The sequence below is a fragment of the Myiozetetes cayanensis genome, unplaced genomic scaffold, assembly GCF_022539395.1.
Source record: "Myiozetetes cayanensis isolate MyiCay16 unplaced genomic scaffold, myiCay2020 scf2-11, whole genome shotgun sequence".
NCBI lineage: Eukaryota > Metazoa > Chordata > Aves > Passeriformes > Tyrannidae > Myiozetetes > Myiozetetes cayanensis.
Genome location: NW_026087411.1, coordinates 65,608,266 through 65,622,821, shown reverse-complemented (window position 1 = coordinate 65,622,821; position 14,556 = coordinate 65,608,266). Strand labels below are relative to the sequence as shown.

Sequence of the window (14,556 nt, the reverse complement as noted above, 5' to 3'; positions counted from 1 at the left end):
TTTATGTACATAATTTCAATTATTTTACACAGGGTTTAGAGCATGTGAGGCATCTGCATTATACTGTTATTAAGTACATTTGAGTACAAACAGTCCTTCATAAATTTAAACCTGCATACTTTGACTGATTACCAGAGTACCTACATAATTATCCGAAACCTTACTTTGAGCTTAAAGAGTAAAGGACCTTAAGCATGAGCAGAACACATTTTCACAGAAAAAAGTGCCCCAAAATAATACCCAAATCAAAAGGAAAAAATAAATTGCTTGGATCAACATCTCCACTGCTGTAGATTTGGTACTAGTGTCAATGCCTAGACTGTGAGATACTCTATAAACCTTTGGTCAGACCCAGCCCCTGCACAAAGAATTTACAATATAAACACACGTGTTTGCACATGAGGGTCAGTTCCCCCAGAAACCCCTGTAATTGTGGCTGCCCAGCTGTGTGTGCCGGGCTGCAGCGCCTGCACATGTCAAGGCCATCTCCCGTGTGGTTAATGCTGAAGCACCTGGAGGGGTTTGATTGCATGGGTGGCCGTGCAGTCACAAGCAGGGGCACCAAAGGGGAAACGGGGTGAAAACAAGTAATATCTCACAGGATCAAAGTATGGGAGAAAACAGAGATGTAAAGCAAGATGTTCAAGTTCTAAAAAGGAGTTAGAGTGGATGATTAAAGCACATCTTTCTGAAGCACACTCCTTTCTGAAGGAGAACAGGAAGTCATCCACCTGCATCGATACCTAAAGGGACATACACTTTCAATTGTCATTACAGAACATTTCTGCTAACAAACTCCAGAGTTCTTAGTTTTTACATTTTAGGCAATTCCTGCCTTACAGGCCTAGAGAGTTCATAGTTGACTGCATTTTAGTCCATGAGTGAGTCCATAGGTGCAACAGTTTACTGACGACTATTTTGAACATTCACTCTATACTCTTTTTACACAACACAACTTCCATGAGTCACTTCTTCAGGCCAGCTTTTCTTTTTCACAGTGCTATTGCGATCTTAGGCTTATTTCTATGTATACATTTATACTTAACTATTTTCATTCTGAACTTTTATTTTTAAAAAAATAATAAAAAATATGCAAAAAATGTTCAGCTTTTATAGCATGCAAGATAGAAACCCTCTTTCTGTGCATGGCCCTCTTTCTGTGCATGATCCAAGAGTATAATTTAGAAAACTGCTGTTTCAGAGTCCTTGTCTTATTGAATTGTGCCTTGCAGATGAATGGCAAATAATTTTTACAGTTTAAGCTCCATTCTTGTTTTGTTGGATGCACAGTTACTAGCAGGTTGCTCTTAAAGCCTAAAGATATCCAAAGGAAATGGAAGAGCCAGAACTAACTTATTTCCTACAGGACTCTGAAAAAGTTCCCTTGGTTTCATGGTTCCCTTATTGATTGCATGACCCTTCCCTAACGTTTTACTTTTAGGTGGTACTGTACGAGGCGTGGTCTCATAAGTTCATTACAGATCTTACATCACTGCTCATATACAAAAGACCTGTATGTTTATATTTTAGGTTGAGAATGGACTCAGCCATCAGGTCTGCCTTCTTTAATTCCCCCTCTTCATTCCTGTTTCAGACTTACCTGGAATGTCATTACTAGAAAGCTGTCACACATCCTAAAATCTGTCACCTCATCCTAATCTCTGATTTCATGGGCACAGCTCTCTGTGGCTCAATTAATGAAGAACAGTCCTCCATCAAGCGGATGCCATTGGCTACAATACTTTGAAGGCCAGTTACAGCATCATTAGTGGCATAAGGGTATGAAATTATTTAAACTGACCTCTGCTTATTTGTTGTTTGTGGGGTGCCTGCCCCAGATGCGTCCCATCTGATCTGGGCTAGCATCCCTCAGCGCTATCATAAAACTGGCAATGACTAAAACTCCTCAATATGTGAATTTCTGTTTAACAAAGGTTCATTCCTTTCAGTAGGTTTCGCAGTGCTTGTTCCTCTGGAATGCAAACATGCCACAGACAAGTGAAACACAAGAAATTCCTGGGGGGTTATCAATTTCATCTCCTCCATGTAGCCAGCATGGAGGAAGAAAAGGAAACCTACCTTACTATGCGGAAAAAAGGTCTGCTTTAACTCATCTGGCAGCTGTTTCCAGTGTATGAAGATGACCTTGCCTGGAGTTAGAATGTGCCTTCTCTACATACTATAAAAACGGATAAAAAATATTTCTACAAAATTCTTGGTGTAATAAGAAGATTGAGACTTAATTTTTGTCAGATAGGTCTCTAGTTGTTTTTGTGAAACTCTACTTTGTAGGATTAAAACACAAAATCACTTTTGATAAATTTTTAACCTTTATATTAATTAGGTCTCATTAATTTGCTTAGATTCATAGGCTGACATTTTTGATTCAGTGTAACCCTCTGAGGCTCTTTGTTTAAGAAACATTTCTATAAAGCACTTCAGTTTATTTCAACAGATGATTAAGGGAAGCACCATGGTTTTTTAAAAAAATGTCATGATTGTTTCCCTTAGCAGCCTGATCCACTCTGGAGAGAATTGCTTGATTGGAGACAAATGCCATTTGTTGTCCCTATGAAAAAACTGGTCCAAATCCAAGTTAAAAACCTTCAGCAAAAAATAATTATAAATTCACACATACTCAGTGGCAGGCACTTGATAGCATATGGCAGCTAAACATGCCAAGGATTCTTCAGAGCATACGCCATCACTTAGCAGCTTCTAGTTGCCAAACTCCTTCTGCTTGTGACATCCCTCAGGGACCAAGCTCCTACCCTTGCCCTGTGCAGGTCCTAAGTTGGTCTTTTCCTGCAGTTCTTTCTTTCTATAGGCAAGCAACATGCCTACTGCAGGAGCTCAGCTTCTCCATGTCTTTTGTGATAATACTGTATCTTCCCTTGTGCAGTCTGTGCACATTACAAGCCCTGCACATTACAAGGGATCCACCTGCAGGTTTTACAGCTGACTTAACTTAGGCATTTCTAAATGCTCCGTAGTAAGAGTTTGCAGATTCATTCTTCTAATTTTAATATTGTCTTACTTTTATAGAATTTTCTGAATGTAATCTTAGGTTAAAAAATTATGTCTTGATGTACACATGTGCTTTTGCCAAACCTCTGACTTTGCTGTAGAAAGAAAACAGCCCATACACCAGCATAGCAGGTGCTGAAATTATCTTGTGTGAGGTAAGGCTTGTACAAAAATATAGTATTTTTTTAGGTAAATTGATATATTTGGGAAAAAAAACCAAACACACTCTACAGTCCATTATGAGCACTACTTCAGATTTGAAATAGAAGCAATAACCCTGAAAGATCTAACTTCCATAAACTCACGCTTATGTTTTACCCACATTCATCCAATATACTTAATCAATATCTGTATTAAATGCCAACAAGACAACATCCAACATGGACTTTGGGTTTGGCAGGTTCTGCTCTGCATTGTTTACCTTTGATTAAAGCACACATCATGTAGGATGTCCCTGTGACTTCTCACGCTGGCAGGTTTGGTTGCAATTGTTCATTCTTTCTGACAAAGAAATTATGCCATTAGTCCTGCACAGGAATCCCCATCAAAAGCTATGGAGAGTTTGCATAAAAACTCCTTGCAGGAAATGGCCACAGTGACTGACTTTCTTAAAATCCTAGTTTGAAGCTGTGCTACTCATGGGCCAGCAGTGCTGCTTCCATAACATCTTCCTGCTGTGTGACTCTTTGTTGGTTCTGTTGTCATCAGGTCTCCTAAAATCAATAAAACCCCACAGATCATGGTTTTCTGAAAAAGCAAAGTCATCAGTGCCAGTGGATATGTGTCAAAATTTGTACAGAATAGGTTTAATAGGATATCACCTTTCATAGCTATCACTTTAAATTACCTAGCTGCCAAAAGCATACATATGTCAGAAATCAATGGATACATAATTTCTGTAATCATTTAATCATTCAAATTTAATCACCAAATTTAATCATTATTGATTACATCATTGTTGTTAATATAATGGCAATAAACTATTAAATCAACAAAGTATCCTTTCATTAGTTTGAAAAGACCAGGGATTATATTACTCAAAAATTTTGGCCAAGAGCCAAAAATATTACACCTTAATGTGGCATTACCTTGTAACTAGAGCTGTGAGTTCTGACATTAGCTGACTGACTTAAAATTTACAAAATAGGGAAGGATGCAATCTATGATTCTCACTTAAAGAGATTTGCAGACTGACTATGTTGTTACTCTAGAGCTCTAAACTGCAAACCATAGGGTTGGATCTTCATTCCTTTAGACCCTCCTTGAGCAAAAAGGAATTGTTTTCTGACAACGTTTTTTGAGGAAGACAAATCCCTACATAGGATACTGAGGACTACTGTCTAGGTGACATCAGCGTTTAAACCCATGCCAGTGGAAAGATGGGATCAAAGAAATATACAAGTAGCTGTCAGGATGCAGAAAGGATTTACAGTTTTGTCTGAGCACTTTGAATCTTCTAAGGGAAAAAAAAAAAAAAAGGCAAAACCACAAGCCAGGTACCAAACTCTAGATAGAGACACATTAAAATATTTGTTTTAACGCACAATTACTAATTCTCCATCCATTCGTTTTTGCTCATGGGCTCACTATGGCATAAGTCAGGCAGGATTTTTCTGCACAGCTTGTTAAACATGCCAGTTTGACAGGCTGCTTTTGGAAAAGGTTTCTGCTCTTGCTCTTTGGTTTAGCAGATGCTGGGTTTTAGTTCTGCACTCGCAGTATAAAGGATTAAGAAGACAGAAGTATCTCTAGGAAAGAATATGGCAACTGTCCAGTGTAAGCCCAGCTGCATCCAATAAGCATTCCCATCAAGGACTGCCCCCACTTCTGTTATCCATTTGTCAGATCAAATTGACATTATCTTCTGCTTGGAAAAATAAGTGGCCTAGTTCTGCATTTAAGGAATAAGATTAGCCACTACTGAAGACATGATGGAGAGGATGGAAGGAAACAGGTAACAGTACAGAGTGGATCACTAAGATAAGATACAAAGGTTTGCAAAGACACGGGTTTGTACATTGTAAATTGCTCAGTGCAAAGGAAAATAATCACAACTCAAACTGTATGCCTTTCAAAACTTAACATCTCCAGCTGGTACAGCTAGTAGATATGTAAAGAAGCACCAGTAAGTAGAAAGAAAACTCTGAGGGGAACTTTAGTGTTCTCCATCTGTGATGGGGTAAATAGTCTTATTGGTATCTGTCACTTGATTTATACTAAATGCTTTCAAGCATTTCACATTTATAATTTTCAAATATAAGAATAATTAAATTATAATTTATGGGAACTTCCCAAATACAGGTGACTTAGTTTTTTGTCCGACCAGCAGCATTCAGCTGTACCACAGATATTCCAAAAGTGAATAGAACAGTTTAGCTTTAAAATAGTAGTTGCCTCAATCTGGAGAGTCTAGGGGAATGTGTGTGTGTGATCTGCATAAGGCAAGACGAAGAGCGAAAAAGCTTTGGTGTCGTCTGTAGTTGTGTTTTTTCTGTTTCCAATACTGGGTCACAGAAGAGACAAAGGTTTTACAGCCCCACTATAAAACAGCTCTTTATCTTTTCTCCACTAATTCTGTGGTGTCACATTTAACAAAACTAGGAAACTGGAGATAATATGGATGTTTGCAGATTAGATGTCAGGTAATAAATAACACTAATTTCGCATACCTACAAATGTAAAGGCACCTTATCACTGTTTAAGTTTCTCAGTCTTTGTAATGCCTGCCAACATTTTAACCCAGGCAAATTACGGTATTGTTTTTGCTGTTTTTTCACTGGGATAAAATACACAGTCATAATATCCTTTTATCAGATTTCATGGTATAAAAGGGCTTTGGTGCTTAATTCAAGCCACATGTTGCTGAGACAATTTCAGAGTTCCCGTTTTGGAAGATGTATTTACCATACCTTTTAGTCGTCCTCTTTTCTTTCCACAGTGGTCTAAGTACCACTTGCCCAAGAAGATGCAGCTGTGACCCTACCCAGTCAGTGCAATGCTACAGAGCTACAGAGATCCCCAGAGAGATTCCTTTTACCACCAGGAGACTCTACATCAGCCACAGCAAAATTAAACAACTTCAGGTAGGAAAATCCAGCAAAAGTACCTTCTGTAGTGCACTTTAACTGAAAGTTGGGCTTCCCAGATGGTAGTGCCTTTCAACTGAGGAAAGAATCTTATTCCATGTTTTAAAAACTGGTGAAATGCTGACAGATCTGGTTTTATTTTTACTTACTCTTTAAGAATATGTAAATATATTCCTGTAGTGGTTTCATTATCCTGCAATCTTCAAGCAGCAGTTCATGCTGTCACACTGGTATTTTGTATGAAACTCAAAAAAATAGTAATTTACAATTAGGAGGCAAATGTTGACTTGTTCTATATATGGTCAAATAACTATTGACTTCCAAAGTAATTTTTTAACCTGTAATTTGAAAGGTCATTGGAATTGCTTCCCTAATGAGTGAAATAGAAGTTCTTTTCCCCCTCTGGAGCTGGAAGCATCAGATACAACTTTAAGATTTAATTTATTTCTAACTATGTTAATAAGTGCTGTTTTATCTGCTAAAAGAAAATTGTCTATCTTGCTTCCATGGCAGGGGACTGTTTTAAAAATTGTTTATAACAAATGCCAGTTCACAGCAATTCTAAAAGAAAAAAAAGTCATTAAAAATTAAAACTTGATTTAAATGTTTCTATTAAAATAATGGTATATTAGATTAATTTTCAGGATATCAACATTTTAAAATGTTAAACTATATTAGTATCACTTCACAGACAATCCATTTAGAGAATAAAATACCACTTTCTAACAAAAAAAGAGCTGATAGGCTTTCAAATATGTCTTGTTTCATATTAGAAAGACTGGTGGTTTGTAACAGCACGGATAAATGTTTAAGTCTCAAAATAGCATGGTCACACAGCTTAGGAAAGCATGCCAAATAGGTGGAAAATAGAAATTATAATAATACACATTAAGAAGCCTAACATCATTACAGAGTGAATGTCTATACATTGACCTTCACATAGCTCTCTGACACTTAATAAGATGAAAATTAAGCCTCTTAGAGACTTACAGGAATCAACTGAGGAAAAGCAGAAAAATACTGCTTTTGAACTAATAGGAGAAAATGTGTTGAATTGTCAAGGTTCACAATTGTTTCAATTTCCTTGAGATGGCTTTATAATTACATATGACTATGTTTTTGTACTCTTGAGCAATTCAGCTCATTCCTATGGGACTCCTCATGATAAAGCTTTACAAGATTAGCCTCCTAATCATGACCAAAACTGGACATGCAAGTTGATATTGCTATACAGCAACATATTAAAAAAACCCACAAAACTGCATTATAGAAAAAGAATATAATTCTGATGACATTAATTACTGTTGAGAATATAAGGTTTTTAATGGAGTACATTCCCTCATTGAATTTAAATGTAATTGGTGGAGAAACCTGCATGAATAGAGGTTCTTTATCTGTACTTTCTCACTAACTGCATCCAATCTTGCAATGCTCAGAAATTACTTTACAAGACAGAATAAAATTAATCAGAAGGATAAACTAAGGACACCATAAAAAAATGAAATCTGACTCCTCTTTCAGAGCTGTGTGTGCTTTAATTTTGACAGAAGTTAAAATGCAGAGTTTGTAACTAAGATAAAGAGATACAACCCAAAAACATGCAGGAGTTGGATAAATGAAGCTGGCAGGCATCTTTTAACAGTCATCTTTATAAGCAGATTTCACATACACAAGTATGTGATAGCCAAATGTATTCAACCAGGATGACAGAAAAAAATTACTACCAAGCACCTGTACTACAAAAAGACTTGTACTGCCCTCCTTGTACTGCCCTCAGATTCGTGAGAGGCATGAGGGAGTTATGCTGTAGAACATGCTTTAGAGCTTCCCTCAATGACAGTAAAATGTGCTGGTAGCTACTAAGCCCTGGAGGAAATAGCATGAATACTCTGGTGTTACTTTCACAGCTCTTACTGGTGTGATACTCCTGAGACCTGTAGTGAGATGTTTCTTGGACATGGGAAGGGAAAGCAGATGAGGAATCTCCTTCCCATGACTCCCGTGCAGAACACCTGTTTATCTTGTTTTAAGTTTTTTTGTGATTCCCATATAAATTATTTTTTAAGACTCAAGCACCTACATCAATGGGAAGTATATCTGGCAGTTTCAGAAAACCAGTGTTTTAGCTACATACAATTTATACCTTTTGATATTATAGACGCAATCTATAATCCTATGATATATAGTATCATAGTCATATAATATCATGGTCATATAATACTATATTATAGTCACAACCTATAATAATAGTCCATAGTCTATGGAACTTCTGAGTTCCATATACCGTGGCAAAACATCTGCTTATTACCAATTAACAAGAACTGAGTTCCTGTAAAAGGAAACTGTTTCACAGAGGTGATTTTTCAGGCCAAGCTGATCTGACACTTCTGGTTTGGTCATCTTAGTATGTGAGGTTTTATTTCAAAGGAGAGGTAGCGGGGAAGAGAAGAAATTCAAGTGTTGGATTTTAGTTTCCTGCCAAAACCTTATAGCAGCAAGGGGTAAAGATATGCATGTGTACTTCCTCTGGGGAATACATGCTGCAATGACAATACTGTTGATATATGGCAACAGCTGTATGATGAACTCAAAACTGCTTCAGCAAGCTCCATTGAGCACAGTGAACATTAACAACCATCTACTCTCTGCAAAGACTTCTGCCACTGGTGATATTAGCTCTCCATTTTATACAGGCAATCCACCAGGCAGAAATGAAAGATGTATTTGCTCAAAACCAGACACAGCATACACTTAACAAAATTCTAGGAATGTGACAAACATCAAGCACCTAAAGTAACACCTCCATAGTTACCACTTATCTGTTTCTCATTCTAAATATATAGCTTCTCCATATATACTAGCAATTGTCAGAGCATTCAGAAGGAGTAACCAGTGAGGATATCTTTAAATAGATGGTGTACTATCACATGAATTTTTTTTTTTCTCTTTAAGTTTACTGACTTCAGGAGAATGTCAGTCCTTGAAGAGCTGGTCCTGTCATGCAGTGGCACAGAATCAATAGAAAACAACACTTTCAAAGCTCTGAGCACCTTGAAGTCCCTGGAACTCTGCAAAAATCAGCTAAAGCAAATACCCACCTTTCTCCCATCTAGCCTTGAAATTTTAAAACTCGCTGATAACTCCATCAGCACTTTGCATGCGACTGATTTTGCAGGTTTGATGAAACTAAGGGTGCTCGATATTCGGAACAACTTGATTGCGACTGTGCCTCCAAGTACATTTTCTTCCCTTTGCAATTTACAAAGTCTGATCCTGGATGGCAACAACATGGAATCTGTATCTGCACCATTTAAGCTTCCTAGGCTGAAGTATCTAAGCATGGCTGATAATAAACTGAATTCATTCCCAACCAACTTCTTTGCATCTTTCCAAAATCTACAGTTTCTCAGTTTAAGTGGCAACTTTCTGACAAAAGTGCCTCTTGACCTACCTAAATCCCTGCTGTCACTGAAATTAGAGAAAAACCAACTTAAAATGGTGAAACTTCGAGACGTGAAACATCTAGAAAACCTGTCTGAGTTCTTCCTGTCAGAAAATCAGCTAACATCAATAGATGGTGCTCAGCTTCTTCCTAACTTAACAACACTGGAGCTCTCTAAGAACCAGCTCCACAACATGCCATTCAGGCTGCCTGGCAGATTGCAGAAACTCGACTGCAGCAATAACCTGATTCAAAGGGTGACAGCCCAGGACTTCCAAGGACTACAAGACCTCAAGCACTTGTTTCTTGACAACAACGCTATGAGCATGTTTGAGGCAGGAGCTCTTCAACAGTGTGCACAGCTTTCGAATCTGGCGCTGGAACAGAATCACCTCATTTCTATTCCACTGAGGCAAGTGAATCTGAGGACAGCTGGTTCCAAGGTGTCATCTCTCCTTCCTTGCATTATGAGAATAGGAGCCAAAAATTTGTATTCAGACCCAGTCATGGTAGGAGTCTATCCATAGCATAAACCCACTGCCATAACTAGCACTAATTAGCACTCCTGTTAGCAGTCTCAGAGTAGAAATAGAGCTGTTTTCATTACATCTGTGGCCCCCAGTGAATCTGCTCATTTCACATCTCTTCCTGCCAGTGAGACCACTTTGTTTAATTAGCACATGAATAAGATGAACCTGCTAGGAGAATGCAACAGCAGTTGTACTGCTGCTTAGATTTACCTTTGCCTACAAAAGAAAATTAATAGAGCATTTGATAGAAAGGAACTATAGCAATTTTAAAGCTGATGTTTCTACCAATCCATGCTGAGTTTATTATTGTTAAAATATTAAGATTTCAGGAACTGAGTCTGGTCAAAAAGAATGTGCTCTTTCAGTGATAATAGCACTCCCAACCTCATTAAATTCACACATTACAAGGTATTTAGAATGCATATATAGTCTCCAGCTTCAGGCTATAAGCAAAATTCCAGTCAACACAGCACAGAAGAAACATCCCTTGGGCACACTGTGTTCATTAATGCCCTGCTTAGAGGATGTCTCACATTCATCGAAGTGTGGTCCTGGCCATTATTAGAGACAGCATATGAAACCAAATGGAAGTTGCTCTGATATAAAGTGGCAATTTTATTATTACAAAAAGCTGTGCAATAAGATGGCATAAAAATAGTAAAGTAATTCCATTAACATCAAGTTCTTTAACAAAACTGCTCTGCAAAACTTTATTTTTATGGCTTGTGGACAGGTTTAACTAGCCCAAATAAATAATGCAGTAAAATTTCAATTCGTTTAGCATCAGGTCCTTTAGCATTTGAATCTATTTGGCAGCAGCTTTATAATCAGAAAGTGATTTAGTGGTGTATAAATATTTGATTTGACCTAGCTTTACAGGAATGTTTAATGCTTTCTCGTTACTTTAGTATTGTCAATCCATCTTACTTTACAACCTTCGTAGTGAAGAGAATTAACAGGAAGGAGTTCTCTATTAGTCTTTAAACAGTACAACTCTTAAGAAGGTATTGGAGGCTTTTATTTTCAATCCAACAATCAATACAGATTTCCAGGGAGGGCTGTAAACATAAAAGAGGGGAAAAATGACAAGATGTAACATTTATGTACTTAATATAATTGTTGGATGATGACCAGGTACAAATGGATATATAGAAATAAAAGTATTACTTTTGACAGCTGAGAACTGTCACCACTGTAAAAGGTTAAAAAATGTGGATAGCATGCTAAAGTGAACAGGTCTTAACATTTTTTGGCAGGAATGAGGAGAAAGAAAGCTTCTTTTGTTTTTTTTCTTAGAAGAAAATAATCCACAAGTCCAGGTATTTTCAGGACTTTTAGAGAAGAGTCTGTACTTCGTAAAATCTTGCAGGGAGGGGAAGAGTCTGATGATGTGCCCTAAAGAGGCAGTAGCACAATGTGACTGCCATGGTCAGCCAGCTCCTGAGTGAGCACAGCTCCTCTTCCTGCAGCAGGGTCAGTCATCATGTACTCTAGTGACAGTATTTTCTCAAGATCAACACAGCCTCAAGTCAAAAAACATGGCCATAAAGCCTAAGTCTAACATTAGTACAATAGGACTCTCACAGGTTTAAGGACTTGCTGGTCAGGCTTTGGACTGTATCAGTCTGGATAAACATCTCGGGTGATTTCCCACTGCCCTTGACACCACTGGCCCTCTGGGTGCCCCAGAGTACCCTTCTGACATTGTAGAGTCATATTGAGCAAATATAGTAATTGCCTGTGGTTAGGTTTCAAAACAGATTTATTGCAAGCACAAGCATTTGGTAAGATCAAATTTTGTGGAGTGAATCATCGTATCAACACGTGAAATTCTCATCTCCACTGGAAATATCACACAAAACAGAACTGCACTACTCTCAAAATAGTACCACTGAATGTGTCAAATTTTCATAAATTTGGGAATCATTTTTCAGCTTAAGAGGCCAAACTCAGCTTCACAGAAAACAGTTGGTGAGGGTCACAATTACCCTCTTAGTAATTTTAAAAGGTATCTCATATTATTACAGAGAGAAACTATCACATGAACCAGTTGTGGTATACTGCTGTTTCTATTTCAAATAGATCATTGTAGTATTATTTATCATTTCTCTGAGAGTTTCAGTCAATAGTTTCCTTAAAATCTCTAACTATGACTTTTAATTTCATCACCTTGAATGCTACCTTAGGAAAGTGATTTTTAAGATACTTTCAAATAAATTTTATTAAAGATATTCTATGCTAATTAAGTGGCTTTTCTGTTAGGCACTTGTCACTAACTACAGCAGAAGAAAATTAGGTCATAAATGAGCAAGACTTTTGAAATAATAGTCTTATCATACAAATTTGTAATATGTATGAAAATAAGAATTATACTGACCTGTCTAGTATATTGTCCAGAGATTATCAGAGTTTTTTTTAGTTTTAAACGTAGCTAGTTCTATTTCTCCAAGATACTATTTAAAAAGACCATCAAGAAGCACTTGTATTTTCCCTGTTGCAGATTTATTAACAGCATATCATCAGATGGACTACTGCTGTGATGATTAATGTTTGAGTCTTATGGGAGCAGGAGAACAAAACAGAAGAAAAATTCAAGTTCTTTATGAATTAAAAAAGCTTTTTAAACAAATCGTATACAGGAGTACTTGAAAGAGCAGTGTTGCCATGATTCTCTAAACTTTTGATCTGTCATGGTGCTATAATTTGGTCATTGGTATGCTTATGGCATTGAAGAGTACAAAATGCATTTCTAAGCTTAACACTCAAACATAATTTTCTTCATAGTATAGCACAGCAGGGCTGCTGTTTAGTTCAGCTGCACAAACACAGTCAGTACAGGTCAGAACGGTTCAAGGGTACACAGACAGTACGCCTTTAACTTATAACACCAAACCAAACCCATAAACATATAAAAAACCCCCACAAGTTCTCAAACCAACATGAACATCTCTTTTTGCAGAAAATTGCATTTTTTAGTGATAGTTTCATTTTTGTACATCAGATGTGCCTGGAAAAGTAACCATCAGCAAATACCACTTACAGAAACAGAAACAATATGATTAACATAACACCTTTGTGTTGTTTTATTTTTATTCAGACTTCCAGACACCCTTGCCAGATTGGATCTAAAAGGAAATGGCATAGAGGATGTTGGAGAACAAGAGCTGAAGGACTTGAAACAGCTTCAGGTTTTAAATTTACGGAATAACAAGATATCTGCCTTGGATCGCAAAGTCTTGGAGTATTTACCTCGTCTTCGTCATCTGTATTTAGATGGAAACCCTTGGAACTGCACTTGTGACCTTCTCAGAACCAGAAGAGCCCTGGTGGCCAAAGGAACGGATGTCCAGGGAGGGCAGTGTGCAGTGCCAGCAGAAAGCCGAGGAGAAAGTTGGATGTCTTCCAAAAAGATTCTGCAGCAGTGTGAAAGCAATCCATCTTCCATGGAAAGAGACAAAGAGGACAGAAAGAAAATGAAACCAAATGAGGCCTCCAGCATTGGAGTAAACACAGATGATGATTACTATGATTATGATTTAGATTAACCCCATGGTTTATCTGTACTGAATCTTGGAGCTGTCTAGAACTGCCCACTGCTACCACTGTCTCTACTGGCAAGCAGCCTTCTCATCTGTCATTAGTTTTTCCTCTTTTATTTGTACTATAAGAGGTAATAACCGGTGAGAGAAGGTCTCTAGTAAGGATACCCTTATGAACTGCATATTGTAAAAAAAAATTCTTTGTTTATCTATGCCATTAGTATTTTGAGGGAAGCAAGAATACAAATATTATTTCTTAGAAAAGTGCCCTGTAACTCTATATGGACCTTTTTATAGTAGAACATTCTTATAGTTGCATAAAACCTCCACAAATAAAATCCTGCAATACCACAAGACACTATTACTGGAAGTCTGGCATTCAACACATTTAAACTCACAGGTTTGCAGTTTGAAATGGAGAGTTACACTTATTGGAGAAATTTCTTGGGATTGTTCAGAAATTCTTGCTTTTGAGAAATTGATTTCAGTTTTCCTGAAATATTTGCCTCAATTATTTTAGACTATTGTAAATTACATTAGACAAAATTAGTTAAGCTCCAGGCAAAACACAGAATCTTCATCACAGCAAACGAAATAAACAAAGAATCAGTATCCTGGTTAATAAGATTTAATATTAGTTCCAAAGTTTATTAATAGTGAAGACTTAAAACTGTGGGGTAAAGTTGACCTGATCCTATTGTTGTAAACAAAAGAAGGAAGATTCTCAGGAAATAGATCTCCACTTCTGGCAAATATTACGATAAGATCATGTGAGGTGAATTTTTGTAAGAGTTTATTTTGGTATCTGAATAGCTAATTAGTTACAATATAGCTCAAGATGCTGTGTGTACGCTTTTGGGTTAGGTGTATTTAATGTGCAAATATACACTGCAAGTGTCCCCCTTCACTGGCAGGAACTTTCCAGGCTTTTG

The 14,556-nt window shown here is 37.2% G+C and overlaps 1 protein-coding gene across 1 annotated transcript; it reads left to right on the top strand.

Annotated features, from left to right (window-relative positions):
• The first annotated feature begins 4,958 nt into the window (after positions 1-4,958).
• LOC126640143 (nephrocan-like) lies at positions 4,959-13,630 on the top strand. Its single transcript, XM_050315705.1, has 4 exons — positions 4,959-4,981; positions 5,966-6,110; positions 9,066-9,967; positions 13,183-13,630. Exons 1-4 carry the CDS (start codon positions 4,959-4,961, stop codon positions 13,628-13,630), a joined length of 1,518 nt encoding a protein of 505 aa, XP_050171662.1.
• Positions 13,631-14,556: the final 926 nt, after the last annotated feature.

Bases quoted from the DNA above. Each gene is read 5' to 3' on its own strand.
- LOC126640143 (XM_050315705.1), top strand. From the start codon at position 4,959: ATGGAGAGGATGGAAGGAAACAG. The intron at 4,982-5,965 runs GTAACAGTACAG...TTCTTTCCACAG, and splicing joins GAGAGGATGGAAGGAAACAG to TGGTCTAAGTACCACTTGCC. The intron at 6,111-9,065 runs GTAGGAAAATCC...TTTCTCTTTAAG, and splicing joins GCAAAATTAAACAACTTCAG to TTTACTGACTTCAGGAGAAT.